Source organism: Homalodisca vitripennis, chromosome 4 (genome assembly GCF_021130785.1).
Source record: "Homalodisca vitripennis isolate AUS2020 chromosome 4, UT_GWSS_2.1, whole genome shotgun sequence".
NCBI lineage: Eukaryota > Metazoa > Arthropoda > Insecta > Hemiptera > Cicadellidae > Homalodisca > Homalodisca vitripennis.
Genome location: NC_060210.1, coordinates 105,142,423 through 105,163,322, shown reverse-complemented (window position 1 = coordinate 105,163,322; position 20,900 = coordinate 105,142,423). Strand labels below are relative to the sequence as shown.

Sequence of the window (20,900 nt, the reverse complement as noted above, 5' to 3'; positions counted from 1 at the left end):
GTGGTGATAGGCGGGAGAGGTGGCGGGGTAGCGTTATGCGCTGCGCCCCGAAAACATTTCCTGTGACTCATGAGTAAAACCCTCTTTTCAGGAATCGCATTGACCCAAATAACTCATAACACTCCCTACAATCAGTCTGTTTTGTGACAGTGCTGGAATTAAATAATAAGAGAATACCAAATAATTGTAATAATAGGACTTATCCTTGTTTTTCAGTTGTTATAGTGTTGTTTAACATGTTTTTGAAAATAACGTATTTGTCGATACTGATCTGCAAATCGAAATCGTGAGTTTAAAGTCGTTAAAGAGATTGTTGTGCCTTCATCTCAGCGGCTAGCACATAAACGCAACCCACCACACAGATAGCATTTATTTGTTGAAAGGGTAGTATTTGGGCCCTACAAGTACAGCTAAATTCCTCCAACTGTAAATCTGGGGATCGGAGTGGCCAGTCTAAAAAATCACTTCCACGACCAAACCAACAGCCATGAAGGCTGTCATTTAGTAATCTCAATTGCTTCAGCCTAAAAGGAATTTACCATTTAGAGCCAAATCCCAACCAAAATACTAGTTTGATAAATTTAAGAAATGTTGAAATCGCACATCAATTAATTTTATATTCAAGGCAACCAGATGGGTTGAACATAAGGTGATTCTCTTGTCCGTCTTATATAAATTTTTAGTTCTATGTAAACATTTACAAATATTCTACATACAGGTGATTGGAATCTTGATGTTTATGGTATTTATTTGTTAAAATTATTTTTTGGTTATGTTTTTAATTTTTAGTTTGGGTTCTGTTTGTTTGTGAACACTGGTTCTTCTGTTTTATTTTAACTTTGAACTACTTGGAAGAGTATTGAAGCCGATTGGTGTATATGTATGTATGTATATATACACACAAGGTCATCCAAAAAGATGGCCTTAATTTTAATTTTTAATAACTCAGAATGCAATAAAAATAATTTAATAATTTTTACACCAAAAGATAGAAAAAATCATTAAGTTTTATTGACATATTTAGTATGTTTCGATGTGAGTTCCGCCTGTGGCACGACACACATCAAAGCGATACTCCTCCTCCATCCAGGTCCTCTTTATCATGTCAGGAGTCACAGTTGTTATTGCATTGGTGATTCGGTCCTTTAGATGTTGCAGGCACTGGATATTTCGAGTGTTGTTTTTTTATGTAATCCCAAAAGAAAAAATCTAAAGCAGTTAAGTCAGGGTTCCATGGTGGCCACACAAGAGGACCACCACTACCAATCCACTGATTAGGGAATCTTCTGTTGAGAGCTTCACGCACAATAAGACTGTAGTGAGGCGGTGCTCCATCTTGTTGGAAAGTAACAGTTATTCCTTTTTCCCTTTTAACATCATAAATTTGTGAAAAACATAAAGAGTTCTAACATGTCCAAGTAGTTAGTTCCACGGATTGTGTCTTCAGCGAAAAAAATGGGCCAACAACACGATCCTGCATGAAGCCGCACCACATGTTTACCATGGGCGAATCACGGACATACTCAAACACTTCATTGGGTTGTTGAGAACCCCAGATTCTACAATTATGTCGGTTAACACTGCCATTAATGTGAAAGGTTGCCTCATCACTAAAACAAATCCCGTTGAGATAATTTGGATCACTGTCATTGCGATTTAGCATCTCAGCAGCAAAGTCAACACGTTTAGGTCGGTCTGCAGGCTTAATTTGATGCCGCAATTGAATTTTGTACGCATGTAGTCTCAGACATTTATGAATCACATTTTGAATTGTGGTTTTTGGTATACCTAGTTCTAAACTGCGTCGAGCTATGGACTTCTTAGGGCTACGCAAACACGACTGCCTCAAACGTTCAGATATTCTAGGCTGGCCAGGCAATTTCTTTATGTCTACATTTCCTGTGTCTTTGAACTGCCTATACCAACAAAGAATAGGTTTATTAGTAGGTGGGTTTTGTCCATAAGTTTGGAGAAAACGTTGTTGCACAAGAGTCACTAACTTCAATTCAGCATATCACAAAACACAATGAGCTTTTTGCTGCACACTCGCCATGACTGCGACATCTCTACTGACTGGAATGGTGACATTCGACGCGCGCCAAGCCTGCGCATGCGAAGAGCTCACTTCAAGGTCAGCCCAGTGGCGGAACTAAAACTTAAACAATTTGTCTCCATTATGACGTTTGTTTTGCACACATCGCTTAACTATTTTTTTTATAATAAAGAATCAAAACTAAGGCCACCTTTTTCAATGAACCGGTATATAACTGTAGTTTAGAACTGAATACATTAGTATGAATATCATACAGATATCTTGGCTATAAATAGTAATTTTCTCCAAAAATACTGATGAGCTACTGACACGCAGCTTTTTTGAAGCGCACTCAAGAGGCGCTTCACACACTGACAGGGTTAACTGGTAAAATAAAAAATGTCTGCTATCATAACAATTTGACAGGTGTAATGTTTTCTCTAGGATCACCATTTCATGACAGTAGCAGTGAGAATTCATACATATTTACATTACAACAATTTGAGTAAGGGATATCTGAACAACGAAGGAACTGACTCAGCTCACTTATATGATGCTCAGAACTACACTCTTCAGAGTATAAAAATGAACTTATGAAACATGATTTTGTATGTAATGTTTTATTTAAACATAATTTACAATGCAATATAATAAATTCCAATTAGTTAAATTCAGTTTCAACAAGAATGGAGCCAGGAAAAAATGTTGGGGGGGTCTCAATATTACTGACACTTTCAGAAAGTAAGGCAAGTCAACTGCTCATTCCCAATCTTGTTCCTTGACCCGATTCAATGTTAAAAACTATCTTTCATCAGTACATGTTAGTAATACTGAATTATTTAAATAATAATAATCGTTTGCTAAAAAAGTAAGTTATAAAATTGAAAATTTGAAGGGGGACCAGATCCCTTGGATTTCCTCACTAGCCATGTCCTTGAGTTTCAACACTAAATAATGTACATTTTACAATGTTTTACTGAATACCTGAGCTGTAACCAGTTTCACTAAAACCTTAGTCAACCTGATTTCCAACTAATTGGGACAATTATATGCTGTAGTTCTTCTGTACTTACCAAATGAAAAACCATTCTTGCATTTTTTTTAAAGAAAGAAGATAATTTAGTAGGAAAATTACATAGTACTGAAAACATATTTGTACGTTATATATTTATACTATATACAGTGTTTACATACATTGCAAGCCTTTATGATATGCAACTAACCTAATGGTTAAATTGGAGTTCACAGATTAGGACGGTGTTCTTAAACTAAGTCTTTAAATTCTAAATTGTAAATTAGTAAACATATGACTATTTAACTTGATTTAAATGAGTGACAAACAACAGTAACAAAATAATTTTTATTTTGTACCTCACAATAATATCTTTATATAATTAGCAGCTATTAAACTAATTGTCTTTGTATACTTAGTCTTTGGATACATTTTATAAATAGTTTCAAAGGTTTTCTTTTTACATAATATTTTAACAAGACATTGAGAGAACTACTTTATAACTATTCCTGCTCACAAAATCTACATTTTTGTAAAGCCTCTTGGAATGTTTTAGGCTTGTAACTTTTAATCATTAAGTGATTATTGCAATTTCAAACTATCAATAGGGAAACAGTGGAAATGCATCATGGCCTCAGAGCTTAAAGAGACCTAAAAATTTGGAGTTGTCCCCCTAGTTTCTATTTATGACTATGAGATATTAATGAAAATTTAGAAATACAAATTTACAATTTAAAAAATGTAAAACTCATTGTTTAATTCACTGACAACTAAGAAATGTTCTTTGGATTTCATACAATATGCATAAGTGTTCATAATGAATATATCATTAATTTTTCCGAAACCTTGTGGGCACTATTTTAAATATGATTGATAATTGAAAGCAGCATATTTATTTTTAGAGTTTTGGAAAATGAGATCTGATCACAGCAATTAGATGTCTGACCAACGTGAAATCTATCACAGTAGTCTAGTATATCAAAATTCACTGAAGAACTTATTTTAAAACTTGAGTACAATACACAATATTAAGGGTCAGCACTGTTAATAAAATTGAATAGCTAAGCCCAATTAAAATACAAAGGGTACTCAAAAACATCGGAATAGCCCTGCCAAAATGTGTTGGGTTTGTGTATATGTAACTCTCCCACTAGGCAAGTACAGACTACCAGCAACGTTCTGAGATTTCCTGCTACTCCTTTAATGGACCAGTGAATCATGCAAGTTAAACTGATAATGTACTAGCATGTTTAATCAATATAAACTTAACAGGAACAGAGTATCAAGACCACCACCAACCTTCTGGAGGTTTAATGTAACCAATTATTGGAGTGAGTAGCATGAATGAGTAATAAAATACAATTTGACAGTAAATTATACAATTTATAACCTTGAAATAATACTATACATCTAAAGAATCATGCAAAGTATTGTTATAATATTGTATATTACTGGGTTATATTTTACTCTGCATTCATGAACATAGTTTGGCAATGTGAAAATCTCTCATCTTTACTTATATATTGAACACATATTATAAAAGAAAAATCTAAAACATTGACAAACAACTAAATAATTCACACATGGTAAAGGATCCCTCCTTAAAAATATCATAAAAATAATAAATAACAGTGTTAAGACAAGTAGCATACTCCTACTCCAACACTTCATTATTAAATAATAACAGTAAAACTAATTCAAGTCTTGTTATTTCAATACACAAACATTTAAAATTTACCTGAGGTAGTGTGTAATAAGATTTTAAATAATGAAGACCTATTTGGACTTTTATCAGTCAATTTTATACATAATTAATTATAGTGACATTAAGCAATATACATAGATCTTAAAAATGAACAACATTAACCCTTAAATACAGATATGTCAATGCCATTGGAACTGTGGTAAACTCGGCATATGAGAATATCCGTATTGTCTTATTTTAGTTGATTGTATATAGTTCAAGAAAATGCTTTAAATATATAAGAATGTATAAATATGTTGACTTATGACTGTCGGGAAGCAAATTAGATTGCGTGGCATGTGAAAAAACAATAAACAACCAGTGTTGTTCTTTTATCGATGTTTTATATTATTATGCGAGGCAGGGCTTGCAGATAAAATCATACGGTGCACCTAAGTATAAAAATGGTGGAATTCAAACAAAATTTTTTGTAATTTCTCCTAAAAGAGAAAAACTGTAATGTAAGCAAAAACAAAGTTTTTAAAATCTATAAATGCACACTAATTGAAAAAGACCCAAATTTTCTTTAGTGCTTGAGAGTTAATACAGTCAATATTTAACTCTTTCACTGTTACACACAGCAGTTGTAGTTATTACAATATCGTCTGTTCAGATAGTTGCAGTGTTAAAATAAAATATCATGGTAATTTAAACTAAACAAACATATCTCTCAAGTGAAAACAAAAGTTATTTTAATCAATTGAATTCTTATTTCTGCTATAAAGTTAGATAAGAATATAAAACATTATTTTGTTTAACTTTCATAAGGAAATATATACAAAAATATGCTGTTACATATTGTAATTATTGTTATCAAAACACAATGGTAAATTCAATTTAATCATTAACATGTTCACGACAATGGCTTGTTTCCGGACTTTATTTGCAATAGATTTTTTCAATAATAGTAGCAAAAAACCGCAATAATTTTTTTATGTTAAATGTCTGAGTATAATAAAAAAAAGTATGTAGGCTTTACAATTTTGCACAAAAATAATTATTTTCATAATATGCTTTTTAAATGTTTTTCCATGTACCCCAAGGGGTATCTAAAAAATTAATTTACCTTAAAAATTAGGCAAATTTGTGCTTGATAGAGTACACGATAGTCTGAGGAATTTATTTAAGCATGGGATCAGATTTAACAAACCACCAAGACAGGCAAACAGTAAAAACACAATAAGGAATTGCATAGCAATGTGTACCCCATCGGGCACATGATGCGCTTTACGAAAGCTCGGTGTGTACCCGATGGAGTACACAATGGCAGTTGTAAAAAATCGCATGTACTGTAAAGAAGGGGTACATGTTGTCGTGAACGTGTTTAAAAAAAGATTAAGTCAGTGACAAAAATTTTATTTCCTTCATTGTAAAAATTAATATGATTATAGAATTATAATCACAAGTATTTCCTCACTAAACAGAAAAGTTCATTTTAAGATAAGATACTTCAGTACAAAATAACAAATCACTAACAACTGGACAATTATTCTAAAGAATTGACAAAAAATTCATATCTGGCACCTTGACTGTCGGAGAAATACACAATCACATAACATTCATTAACACAAAAATAAAAATTATTTAGTATAATCTAACAAAAATATTGAAGCTAAAACTAAAAAATATAATTAAACAATTTGTTTGAAGATTGAGAATCCTCAGAACTAAATGAGCTATTTTAGATCGCATTGAGGAACAATTAATAGCTGCTGATAAGTACGAGTATGCTAGTAATTGTCTTGTCTAAGCCACAAAACTTTTTATAAAAGTTTAGTACTAAACTAGTAGTAATACTTATGCTAATTTAAAGGAGGAAACTTTTATTACCTTAACAATTTTACATCTGTCTCATTTTTCACATTTAGTCCCCACATTACAGTTAATCTGCCATCCGATAGTTAAGATTTGGTGTATTAAAAAAAATGATGTAAGAAAGCATAAGAAGACACTTCAACAATGCTTTTGAATTTTCATAAGTAAAGCAAAAAATTACACTGTGTCAAAACATTTTGTTTATTTTACTTTATTTATAACTATAATTTTATGACCAATGCAACTAATTGTAGGTCTATGACACATAGCACCAAAGAATAATAAAATATATAATTTATAGAAAAAGGTTCAAAGAATTTCAATATTTCATGTAAATTATCCAAAAACAAATACTGAAGCAAGAACATGCCTGCACCTGGAGATTTTCGTAACTTTGCTTGCAATAATTTTTTATGAGTTTTTGAAGTAATTCCTGCAAAATACCATCTCATCTAGGATCCAGAGGGTTATAAATCTAAAAACTAAATTCCCCTTTTGTCTTAGTAATTATACAAGATGTACAATATATATTTTGTAATATTACACCACAGCAACAATAACATTTACACAATCTTCTGAAACTGTACATTGGAGATTAAACACAACTTATGCTAAATGAGTAATGTTATCACACACAAAACTGCACCAAAAATTAACAGAGAATCTACACTGATGGAGGGGGTTTTCTGGTAGTATTACATAATAATAAAACAATAATAATATAACACAATGAGTTTATAAATATAAAATAAATTGCAAGATAATAGAAAATAAATTAAATTGAGCATCAACTTAATTCTTGATTATAAAATCAACTTATTCGATAAATGTTCTTCTGTGGAAAGATTTAATCAGAATTAAGTTATTTATCAGTTATTTAAGTTATATTTATATCAAAACGTAATGGTATCTTCCTGTAACATTAATAAAAAATTGCAAAGATCTTTTAAATATGCTGACAGAATTTTTAAAACCATCTATAATAACAACATTCACTTAAATTCTATTTGTTTGAACATCAAAATTTAAACTTTATATGAGTGTTTACTCCACATCAATTTGTACATGGTATTGGGTTCCACCATGCCATTCATATTTGCTTCTTGTACAAACAAAATAAACAATTTTTCTAAAATTTGTTCTTATTGTTTAGTTGTAAATGTTTAATCATTAAACAAACATTTGTATGTTTTCTGATGGCATTTGTTATATGATGTCTGTCTATATACAACAACACAAAGACTGAAGTGAAAAATGACTTCAAACTAATATTAAAAATGTGTGTCGACATAATATATATATATATATATATGTTGGTATGTCTATGGTTCGATGAATGAAAATTAGTTCCAAATATTGCAACCACAATAATATGGTAATATTATCTTACTGATAATAAAATCGTATCAAGGATTAAAAAAATTTAACTTGGACAGGTAAAATTGATTTTTTTTAAAACTAATTAAAAGGTATACAGAACTTTTTAATATGTAACCATATTTCTTCAAACTCTTTCTTAAATTCAAGTATTGAAAATGAATACCTAAATTAAACATCTACTTATTCTTTATTTCATTGAAAGCAAACTACGAGTTATTGCTGTGACTGAGATCACACCCTATAAATATAACCTATACATATTATGTGCAGGACACTTTGGTAAATTCAATTATACAGTAGGGGTGAAATTGAAACATTCATTCATCATATGAAAATGTTAGTTGTATAATAATTGTAAAATAATTTAGTAGAATAATTTATCTGTAGTAAAACATTTAGCAAGCACGATGATATTATTAATTTTTAATCTTTAGTAGATAAAAATATTTTGAATCTCTTTAATTAAGCAGACTGTGCCTCAATTTTGTTTGAAAAACAGTGATTTCAATAGTTACTTAACAAAACTAAAAAACCCACACAATAATATCACTATTTGTCTTTTATGATGCGCAATTCCAAAATAAAAACATAAATGATACATGCGAGTCAATTACAATTGAATTTATTGAATTTACTACCACTAACTGTGTGGAAGTAATACAAAAAAAAACCTGAAAACAGGACAAATAACAAAACAGATTTTAATTGAACTATTCTCCTTCAAATTTATGAAGAATAACTGTTTAGCCCTTTTAGGACCATATGCTTCAGATTTCTTATTTTTAAAGATTTGATTTTTACCAAAACTGTAACAATGAGTTTAAAAAATTATATTTATTTATTAAATTTAGAAAAAGGCTAGCAAGCTTTTACAACATTTTTCTTTGGATAAGTTGGGAACAATAAAAACAATTTTGCTATTTGTAGATAACATTAAGTTTTTGTCAATATAAAAAGAAATACACAAAAAATTTATTTAGATAACTTGGAGACACATTCTGTGTTAATCACATGTGTATTAATCACATTAAGAAACACAAAAAGATAGTATTAAAACTCTATATTTCGGTTTAACCTTCATCAGGATGTAAAATATAAATACAAAACAAACATCATTATTACAAAATATGAAGAGGCAATGAGGCCAAATTGGTTACATATGATAAACATGTGAGTTAAGCAAAATGATTTAATGATCAAGTCACCTCAGGTTGCCAGACCACTTCTATCGCTATTTCTTGTTAGTGCAACAGTTTTGAATGTAAAAAAACTGAAAAAGAATCAATAATTGTGCTAAAAACTAAAATTAATGAATATGATTCTTTGTTTGATTTATTTGCAAAATTAAGAATTTTAACTGTTTACAGTCAATACATATACAATACAATAACTTACACAAAATTTAAAAATATACCTAACTAAACCACTCATAGATATAATACTAGGAGTGGTATAATTTTTGAAAATCATAAATTAGAGCTGTTTAAAAAGAAAACTGAATACGCCGGTACAACACGATTTATTCAACACATTCCTATTGACATAAAAAAAATTGAAGGAATCAATCCATTTAGAAATAAATTGAAAAATTATCTCATATCACGATCATTTTATTCTTTTGAAGAATTTTTTGAGAGTTTGGGCCATTAAACAAAAATAAAAATTGAGTTGATTTTAGTTATTTAAATTAACAATATTTATGTTAAGTTAACATAAGATTTTAGATAAGTTAACCTGTATCTGTGATGATATTAGTCTATCTGTATTTGTGACACTATTCTGACTGTATTTATAATATTACAGCTTTGAATAAAGATCTATGACTATGACTATGACTGTTAATTGTTCAAACTAACTGTATAAATAATAAAGTATAATAAAGGAATTTTTAACCATATTAAGGTTAATAATGCAATTTAAAAATATTGTTTGAAATTCTAGATTCTAATACCCAGAGACAAAAGGTACAGTATGTAAAAGTGGATAATGAATGGCAGAGCTAAATGTTTCACATTCTTACAAAATATTGTAATAGTGATAGGAGCCCAGATTCCAATTTTTTTGTTTTATATATTTCGTGGTTAACTTTAAATCTGTCAGTAGGTTAGAAGTTCAAAATGGTCAATCTGTATTCAGCAAATTTACAAGCTCTTTAAAAAAAGATCACCAGGAATATATACATATTACCCACATTATATATTGTTATACATACCATAGTCTTACTTTTCATGAAATGCAGATGACATAAAAATATAAGGTGAATAAAATATTATTTATAAAACTGTGCACAATTCGAACTTCAATCAGTCTTTAAAATTGCAAATAATTTTTATTACCAACAACAATTGGCAATAATCACATTTGTAATAGTGAAAAATAATATTCTTTAGAAATCTTGTTACAGATATTTGTGCAAATACAAAAATTACCTCATAGCTTTACTGCTTTCTGGTACAAGACATATGTCTTAATATCAACTAAAAATTATTGTTATACAGATAAGAAATGAAACTATAGAAAAGTAATCAAAACACAGATTATAATCCAATTAAAAAACTATTATAATCAATCAAAAGAAATGGTAACTAAAACTTAACTAAACATTATTATAACAACTTGACACAAGTTCTTTTTTTTTCTTTTTTAGTGATAATTCATAAGTCGCATCAAGCTGGAATATTGGTTAAGAACCTGTATCTTTTTCAATTGATACCAAAATCTTTGTGATATATATATTCTTGCGTGTGAACTTCTACAAGAATTTACTGGATGTTATACCCTACAAGTAAGTCCACAACTCTTCAAATCTGTGATTAAAAACATAACTTGGAAATACAAAATAATATCAATATAGAGTATTAAGATTTTTAATTTGGTATAGAATAAGTAGAATTTCAAATTGTTTTTGCTTTTTATTACTAGTATTTAATGTTAGACTGTGTATTATACTAGCAATCAAGTTAATTTACAAATATTCGAAAACAAAGTTTTTCAAGCACAAATTATTACTGACGTAAATTGAATAAAAACATATCATATATTGATTCACCAATAGAAACTAAAAGATATCACAAGACTATCAGCATATTACATTAATCATTACATTATTACAAAATGTTACTCATATTTTCTAACAATATGAACTTTTTACCTGATACACAATTTAAAAATATCTTATTTAGTACAAATTGAGGCAAAAATAATCATTTCCTTATTTCATCGTACTTTTAATCTTTACTATGATCTTTAAAAATAAATGCCTTACATAAAATTGATCTATAAACATACAAAGCCTTAAACACTAACAACAGCATATATAGCAAAGATAACGTTTCTATCTTGAGAAATTTATTTTAGACTTAATTTATAGATATGGCAGCTATATAAATTAGAAACATTAGGTGGGTATTGTTTACCAGACCTAAAGTAAAGGAAATTACACAGTTTTAATCTAATACCTCTTTTAATCAACAACACTAAATGTTAATAATTATCATTCATTCATACACACGTTACACTGGTGTAATAGATAAGATAATGTAAAACTTCCTTATTATTTTATTATGAAGTTTTGTCAGATCAGTAAATAATATATTTTATTTAATGGTACGAGATCATATTTTACATGCGAGCTGATGGTGAGCATGCATTTTATTCAATTGAGTACCAAAATAGCTATTTTAGACAGGTAATAACAACATGTTTCATCATACTACAAATATTAATGATATATTAATTATAAACAAACATTTTTTCTTTTCATCTTGCACATCTGAAAACTAAAATGAAACATTAAACATAATGAACAAAAAATAATTTTTCATTTCTGTACTAGTACTAAAATTAACAATTTTACAAACACAATACACATGAAATACAGTTGGTTTTAATGCAGTAAGATGTAAACACCTTATTATTTCAGAAATTAAAGTTATAACATACTTTTTACACCACAAATTATTTTACCAGAACTCCTCAACATTAAACACAAATGGCATAAAGAAGTTTGTGCTTTATTTTTTAAAACTATGTATTTTACACACAGACACACACCTTGCGGCAAGATACTGCAGTTTAATTGTATTACACCATTGCTATTACATGATTGGGATAAGTTATCTAACCTTTTATCAGAATTGTAATATAGAGTCTTCAATCAGATCATAAAATAGTTGAAAAAAGTCCACAACATTTTAATAAATTTGAATAGAACCCAATTTCCTGCCAGCTATTTCTTATAGTGGGATGGATTGTAATCCAAAAGGAACCAAATATGGGATATTCCCTCATATAAATATGGAAAGATTTGGATAGTATTGGACATAGAGTAATAAAGAAAAAATAGAGTGGAAAGGTAATGTTAAACATCGTTACAAAGATTTTATTCCAACACATTCCCATTGTAGTAAGTACACTACCTAGCTCACTGGAAACTGGAAGCTTTACATTCCTACATCTTACATGTGGTGCAATTCCAAAATTATTAGTATAAAATAATTTTGTTTTGTAAACATTTCACTTGAATTGTTCCATTGTTTTAGTTCGCAATACATTATAAGCATATATCAAATGCCATTCAACATAAAAGATGTTAAAGAGTTAAAAGAAGAAAACTGAGTGCGAGTATCGTAAACAAAATTTTATAAAAATTAAATTAAACATGAATAAATGTGGCAAAGTGGATGAATTATGCCAACAGTTGTAACCCAAAAAAAGAACTGTAAAGAAAGTAAATAATAAATATTCACATCATTTTATTTTGACAGCTGATATTTTGATATTAATACAGCAGTATAAACCCTCAGCCAATCAAAAATGAGGTATATGACTTTGGTGTGGTACCATAACTAAAGCAGGTATAAATTATGATCCAAGTCACTATACATGAGATAACTGGGCCTGATGGAACTCTGCTTTAATCAATTTTGGACCCAGAACTGGAAAGTAATGACTGAACTAATGGGTTTTTGTGGGCCAACCATAGATTTTTTTGAAACTTTTTTCACATTATACAGTTTTATTTTTTCCAAAAAAAGTCTAAGAAATCCATAACAATAATATAACCAATAACACTAGCATTTGAAGATACTTTGCTTATTTTATCACACTTTCCTCTTTGTTATCTTATTCGGTTTCAGACGTGCAGTAATGAACCAGTTTTCAACTGCAGACAAAGTTCTCTGGATTCCACTGAAATAGCTGACTTTGAATATGTCACAAGATGTTTTGGAATAATTCTATTTTTTAAATTACCAGACAAATGTTAAACATGTAGTATTAATCCAATATGACTAAACATTTGGTGAAAATAACCTCAATATGCACTAAGTCACTCATGTCTATGACTTTGAACATCAACATGATGCACTAATTTTCTAGCATGAAATGCCCCAACACAACTACTATTTACCGTAAATTATCATTTCAACCTAAACTGCTTGTATTTCTTGTGAGATTAAGAAAAACATATTTAAAAAATTAACATATCAGACAATAATAATATTGTAAAGTGAACAAATTGCCATAAGGTGTGCTTGCATGTTCACAGAAAGTTTCAATTGAAAAATGTTTCTTGTGAATTTTAAAGTCCTCTTAGCAAGATACAAATATATTTACTTTAATCCTAAATTTTACAGCTGCAGTATACTCAGCAGAAAGTTGTGCGATAACTTCCTGTGTACATTACATCATATAACTTAATGTTCTACAGTGAATTAAAAGTTAAATTTCTCAAACTTGTTGACATTTTACAAGTATATAATTTATGCAACCCCCTCGCTTGCAGAGGCATATTGAGAGTAGTATTCATCTCTCTTATTTCAATATGGCCATTTCAGTATTTGTAGTACATAACTGCACCAGTACCTGCCCAAAAATCTCACACATACCTGCCTACTTTACTCAGTACAGCAGCTGCAAAATATTCCCTTTGTTCATTTGTAAATGGTTACAACTCACTTAATACATTTATAAATACACAAGATATATACCTCTTGCCCAACTATAACCCTGTTTTCTCTACTCAATTCTCATAACCTGTTTTATAAACGTCACATTTACAATGAAATTAATTCTTTCTTTAGTAACTTTATAAAACTTTAATTCAGCTCTTAAAAATGCAAACTCATTACTAAACAACTCTAAAAATGTATTTCAATGCATTTGTTCAGAATCAGAAAATGGTTTTAATAGTCTAGGTTTATTTATTCAGCAGTAACACACACAGAATAAGTTTTGATTTTTCTTACAGACATTTTAGAAAGATCATAAAATATGTACAAATCACATTGGAATTATTTTAATATATTTGCCAGATTTATACAGTCGTTTCTAGGTAGGTAGATGTCCAGGAGTGCAGAACATGTCCGATCTGGCAATCGAGGATCAGGGAAACATTTTGCAAATTGGGGAAATATTTGGAGAAATAGATAATAGATTGTTATTTTTAGTAATATATTAAAAATTTACTGAATGCAAATATACAAAGTAAAAGTACAGTAAATCATTGAGAGTTTCAGTGAGCCATACCACAATGCTAATGTAGTGAGTGCCAGATTGAGAATCTGAATACATTTATAGGAAAACATCCGTGTGTACAGCATGTGCATTGGAGAATACTTAAAGCATTAAATGTGCGTGAGAGAATAGATAATATCATGTGGTGTGTTGTGGGGTAGTTACTGATGCAATTCTTAACAGTTCGAAAATTCACCCATTAGTACTTATCACAGAACTGTTCTATAAAGGCTGTGGTGACACCAAAACCCAATCACAATATGATGATGTTGCTAGTAGAGTTTTATATATTTCAATGAACTTTCTCATGTATTCTTATAATAATTATACAAAATTAAATATAAATATTTTTGTTAAGAATTTATCTACATAAAATATGCAAAGAAATATTTAACAATATTCTAGGCTTTTTACAAGTTTTGTTATAGACGACAACTTTAACACCCATCCCTAAATGGAGGATTAGGGGATAAGTTAAGTGTTAAATGTAAACCGCCATCAAATCAGAACCAAAATCAGATTCATCTTTATTAATAATCATCAAGATTACAAATAGTGTCCAGATTTTATTTTTATTGGTAGATTCAGGTCCGTCCTTGAAAGTTCCATGGAAAAATTCTTCAAAAGAGTAAAAAGGTCGGTCCATGAGCTTTTCTTTCAGTCCTACTCTTAGTGAGTGCCCCTCTTGTATGGCAGCTCTTGTGGTAGTTTGTTGTGACAGTTCGGTTTAGATTTATTTAGCTTTAGATGATGTACTGGAAGGTTGTATAAAACACCATTTCTGGTATTATAGTGGTGAATATTTCTGCTTCTAAGCAGATCTCCATCAGCATGCATTACATCTCCTAATATGTATAGAGCAACTATTGTCATAATTTTCAAAGATTTGAAAGCATCTCTGCAACTTTTCAGGTGACGTAGATCTGCTAGGGTTCTGTTAGATTTTTCTGGATGATCATGCCTATTTTTAGATTTCTTGCTGCTGTACCACCCTATACAGCAAGGCCATATCTTTTTTTTTTCTTGTCCACTTAGGACAAGACGCTTATAATTTGCACTTAGTCCTGTAAGAACCTTAGCGCTGCTTCCGGAGTGACAGGATATTTAGGATGGGTAAGGTTACGGGGTAGGGGCCACCTCCTATCGAGATCCATGAGGAAGAATTAGGGCACGAATCTCAGTCATGTCTCCCTAGAAGGGGAGGCCAGCTCTGAACCAGCCTCTCCAGTCAAACCAGGCAAGGGGAGGCACACCTTTGTTGAGGCTAGCAAGAACCTCTGATAGGGAACGAACCACACGAAACTCCAACAGTCATCTCCCACAGTAGACTAGACCTATCGAATTACCCTTGCACCCCAGAATCTCAAAATCTACTAAGGCCATATCTTAGATGTTAGAGTCAGGCCCAGGAACTTAATATGAGGCTTCATTTGTACATCCGGAATGATTTCAACTTCAGATGCTCGTCTTCTAAGTACTATCTGACTGGTTTTAGTAGGATTGTAACCAGGTCATTTCCATTGCAGGGTTGGTATGCCATAATTAGGGCAACGTTAGATGACACTGCTAAGTCATTTGATGATTCTCTGTTCAGTAGCAGAGTTGCATCATCAGCATACATTAAAGGAGTGCAGAATTCTCCTAGATATTGAGGCATATTGTTAACAAATAAAATGAAGACTGCTGGTCCTAGCACCGATCCTTGGGGCACTCCACTTTGGACTGGGGGGGGGGGATTTGATTGTATTTCTACAGTGATACTATTATGGTTGTGCTTTAGTTCCACTAATTGTTATCAGCTGCCATTATAGCTTTAAAACCATTTCTGTGCAGTGTTATATACTCCCATATGGGCCATATGTTTGTGACTCAAGCAATCAAAAGCCTTACTTAAGTCAAGCAGAATTTCTATTGATAAATTAACTGCTTCCAAGTTGTCAATAATGGTTTTGTGGTTAGTTTGATCATTACTGTAGTTGTTGATTTTCCATTAGTGAAGCCATGCTGGTGATCATTAAGCAAGTTATTCTTGGCACAATTCCAGCAATCTCTTTAGGACAATGTTTTCACAGACTTTAGAAATAGTTGAAATAAGTGAGATCGGTCTGTAACCCGATCTGGTTGAGATGGGTTTTTTCACCACTTTGAAAATTAGGTGTAAAATTCTATAAAAGATTTATTGAAAAGTAGCTAATCCACAAAGTGTTTTAGTATTTTTTTTTTTAAGATATCTCATTTAGACCAGTGGAGTCTTTTGGTATTAAATTGGAGATAATTCCCTGACTTCTGTTGTGTTATCTGTAATGCTGTCTGTAATGTTATTGGGTTTGCTTTTTAGTTCTTAAACTATAAGTTATATTACTTGCCTCTCAGAACCTGGAATTTTCCTTAAGAGTTTCTTTTGTCATATTTGTGAAATATGAATTAAAACAAGTACTTTTTTTACCATAATTAACTGTTTGTTTATAGATAGTCTGACATTTAATTTTAAAGGCACTTGTGCCTTTAACATGCTATACTAATCTATCTCTATCTCAATTCAGTACAAGGTGGTAACCTGTCCGTTTTAATTTTAAAACTCCAAAATAAATATTTTTGTTTACAATCTATCTATTTTAATAATTAACCAACAAAATTAAAATTGTATTACATTTATTTTCTAATTATTGTTTACTTCACCCTCCAATGCACACTCCTTTCAATGTCCTTATTGGTCCTCTCCAAAGCCTCACTGAAGTCATCAACTTGTTAATATAGATATCTATCAGCTTATGTATGAACCATTGTACGTTGCAAGTATAGTATTGATGTCATTGATATAAGCAGAGAACAAAAGCAAATCTAAGATTGACCCCTAAGGAACTCCACAAATAACAGTTTTGTAATCAGACAATAAAATATGTGAATAGAATAAGAGTAGTATCCTACTACTTGTTCCAAATGAAAATTAAAATTGGTAGTTTTTTTTAGTATATTTTGATACAAAAATGATACAAAATGTAGGAATCCAGCAAACTAAAAAAATAAGCCAACCAGTCTGACTCAACAAAAATGCAGAAAATAAATAACAGAACAGCTTCTTGTTTGTAGATAATGTTCAAATACAGAGAGTGAAGAACAGTCTTTTTTGATCGGTTGCCATATCAGGAAAAATCTCGCTACCACACTACCTGGATGTTTATGTTAATAATAGTTAGTGACTCTTCACATCCAATGGGGGATGGTCAACAAGGAGTTCGGCAAAACAATTTAACGTAAGCATAGCTCAAGATGTACATGGTTTTAAAGTGTAATATAACCTTTATAATGATGTACATCTTCAGCTAAGCTTACGGTTAAAATTCCTTGTAGACCATTCTCCATTGGATGTCTACTACCTTAAAAGCCATTTCTTAAGTCCAGTATTCATTTAATAATTTTAACTTTCACAGCTTAAGCCAAGACAAGAATATTAAACCATCTAGAACAGGACCTATATTGTAAATATTTCAAACCAGAATAATTTTTTAAAGAGTGAACCCTTTAAGGTCGGATTTGTGGCATTGTACTCTACTAATAAAGACCTTTGATTTGACGTACTACTCGACCTAAGCTCTCATTAAAGATTTTCTTCTGACTCGTTGCGGATCATCCCTTGATATGACAAAGAAATGGTAATTACTTCAAAAAGTAGATTTATACGTTCAGTAATGATGTACCAAGTTTTATTACTTTACCTGTAATTTTTTGGGAATTACCTAGTCAGTGTGGGACTTTTTTACACCCTGTATATTTATCAAGCTGTTATGGTCCATCTATTAATTAAAAGCTTAATTTTAATTACCACATATTTCATGGTTGCTTCTGTCTATAGCAGACAGATTTCAGTTGATATTATTGATCAGATTGAATTTGTGATCATTAATATGCCAAAGTAAAATGCTTGTTTGACAGTCAAATTCACTAAATATCTGAAGTGATCAATGTGAATTTTTTTAATGCCTAAAATTCAAAATATAAAAATTGTTACATTTTTAGCATAATACTGCAGCACAGGAAGACTATCAGTGGAAGCACCAAATTTAAAACAAATTAAAATACTAGTATTAGAACAATCACATTCCCTCATAGTCAGGGCTATAAACTTCAAATTTAAACCTATTATTTTGTATCATTTTAAGAGCTGAATTTTAATTTTAAAATAAAAAATTATCTTAGAGTAATGAATATAAATTTTTAGATGTACTTTAATGTGCGAACATACACAGACCACTTTATGCGTAACTTTCTTTTCGTTGCATTACTTTTGTTCGTATCCACTTATATTTATATAAATGCAAGAAGAGATCCATAAATACAGTGGTGTTCTACGTGTCATGGTGCTGCGTCGTCTCGTCCACTTCCTGGTCCCAGTTGAACTCCACTGCTCCTCGCCCAGGCAGTTCCCCCAAGTGAGCGAACCTCTCCGCAAACTGAGCATCACGAGAGCGCAACTTTTCGAACCTCCTGTAATGAACCCTTCAATTATTTAGATGTCTGAACCTGATATATTATTGTTCAATTACTTGTGTCATTTTTGGAATAAATAGGGTAGCCATACGGTAATGTTTCAAAATGAGGAAATTTTAGCTGAGGAGCCACTATTGTGAGAGGAAAGGGTTCAAAGGTAATGATCTCTCAGAAACATTTTAAAATTAGCACTGAGAATAATTTTTAAAGCATTATAACATTAAATAATCAATTATTGAATCAACTCAATTGTTAATGTTATGCCTATACTTCCTAAATGTTTTGTAGGAAATTATTTTCGTATTAGTTCTTATGCATAAATATTGTAAATCACATAAAACTATATAAAAAGAGTAAAATCTAAAATTAACAATATACTTGTTATAATTTTAGATAAACTTATATTGTTGATCTTAACTGGCCTATCTATGTACAGGGTGAGTAGTGAAAGAGTATGATTTTGAACAATCACCAATAATTTATTTACAAATAAAAAGATAATTGTTTTAAAATGAATCTTAAGTACATGAGTGGAAATTTGTTATATGTTAAAAACAATAATTTTTTTGAATATAGTGTCATTAAGGTTGTATGCTTGGTTTTGCACATATTGACGGAGTCTGAGATGTAGTTCTTCCATGACGTTCTGTACAATCTGCAACGGAATGTTGCTAATTCCGTGCTGAATTCACTCCTTCAGATCTTGTTTTGTTCTTGGTGAAATTTCCTTGAAGACTTTGCAATTAATTAAGATAGACCCAAAGTCTGGAGCGGTAAAATCATGTGAACGGGCAGACTAAGGGATATTATCATTCCTGCTGATAAGACGTCTTGCAAATGTGAGTCTTAGATCCGTTGAAACATTAGCAGTAAGGCCTGTTGCACCATCTTGCTGGAATCTTTCATCTGGATCATATTAATCCATTTCAGGCAGACTAAAAGTTGCCAACATGTCAGTATAATGTTCAGAGTTTACCATCCCTGTGTTACCATGTTCATTTTTTTAAAAAAAGGTCCTGAATCAGAATCATTTTATTGTCGTCCAACAATTACAAAATTGAATTGACAAAGTCAAATATGATATTAAAAATATCACTAAGTAGGCCTACAGAGCCTAAAATAAATACAATCTATATCTATGTTAAAAGTTTAAAATTGTAAGTCACTAAAATTAGCATTAAAAATCTCATCCACAGAATAAAACGTTTTTCTCTTGAGCCACTCTGCAACAACATTCTTAAACCTACCAACAGAAATTGATCTAGCACTTAATGGTAACTTATTGAATAGCCTAGCTCTGGTTATTGCATAGTTCTGTTGAGTTTTACTTAACCTAGCATATTGTACATCAATTGTATTTTTAATTCTAGTGTTGTGTTCATGGTTAAAGCTTCTAAGATTGAAAGAGTCGAGATTTTCCTTAACAAAAACTAAACTGTGTAATATATATATATATATATATATATATATATACATGGAAGCGTAAGTATACCCAGTTCTTCAAAAAATGGCCTACAGGACTTATTGTCACTAATTCCTACTATGCAGCGTATGGCTTTCTTTTGCCACTTAAACACAGTCTTGGCTCCACTAGAGTTGCCCCACAGTAAAACCCCATACAGAAGGTGTACATTAAAAAAAAGCGTAATATGCACTAATGACAAGATTAAGACTTGTATACAATTTTAGTTTTTTTAGTAGAAATATTACTCTTGCTAATCTAATACATAAATGGTTTGTATGGATTCCCCAGCTAAGCTTTGTGTCTAAATAGATACCAAGTAGTTTTACAGACTTATTTCCAGAATTATGTAAACTAAAGACAATTTCCTTGGTCTTGTTATTATTAACAGTTAATTTATTAGCAGAGAACCAGAGATAGGACCTTTCCCTCATATAGCCCATAATGACAT

General features: G+C 30.6%; 1 protein-coding gene across 1 annotated transcript in view; it reads right to left on the bottom strand.

The window, feature by feature from the left end:
* Window positions 1-3,178: 3,178 nt before the first annotated feature.
* The window catches only part of LOC124359882 (heparan-sulfate 6-O-sulfotransferase 1), a 53,860-nt gene continuing 36,138 nt past the window's right edge, over window positions 3,179-20,900 (bottom strand). Inside the window, exon 5 of the mRNA XM_046812996.1 lies at window positions 3,179-18,984. Coding sequence (XP_046668952.1) covers window positions 18,846-18,984 — 139 coding nt within the window. The 3' untranslated portion in view covers window positions 3,179-18,845. The remainder of the gene's footprint in view (window positions 18,985-20,900) is intronic.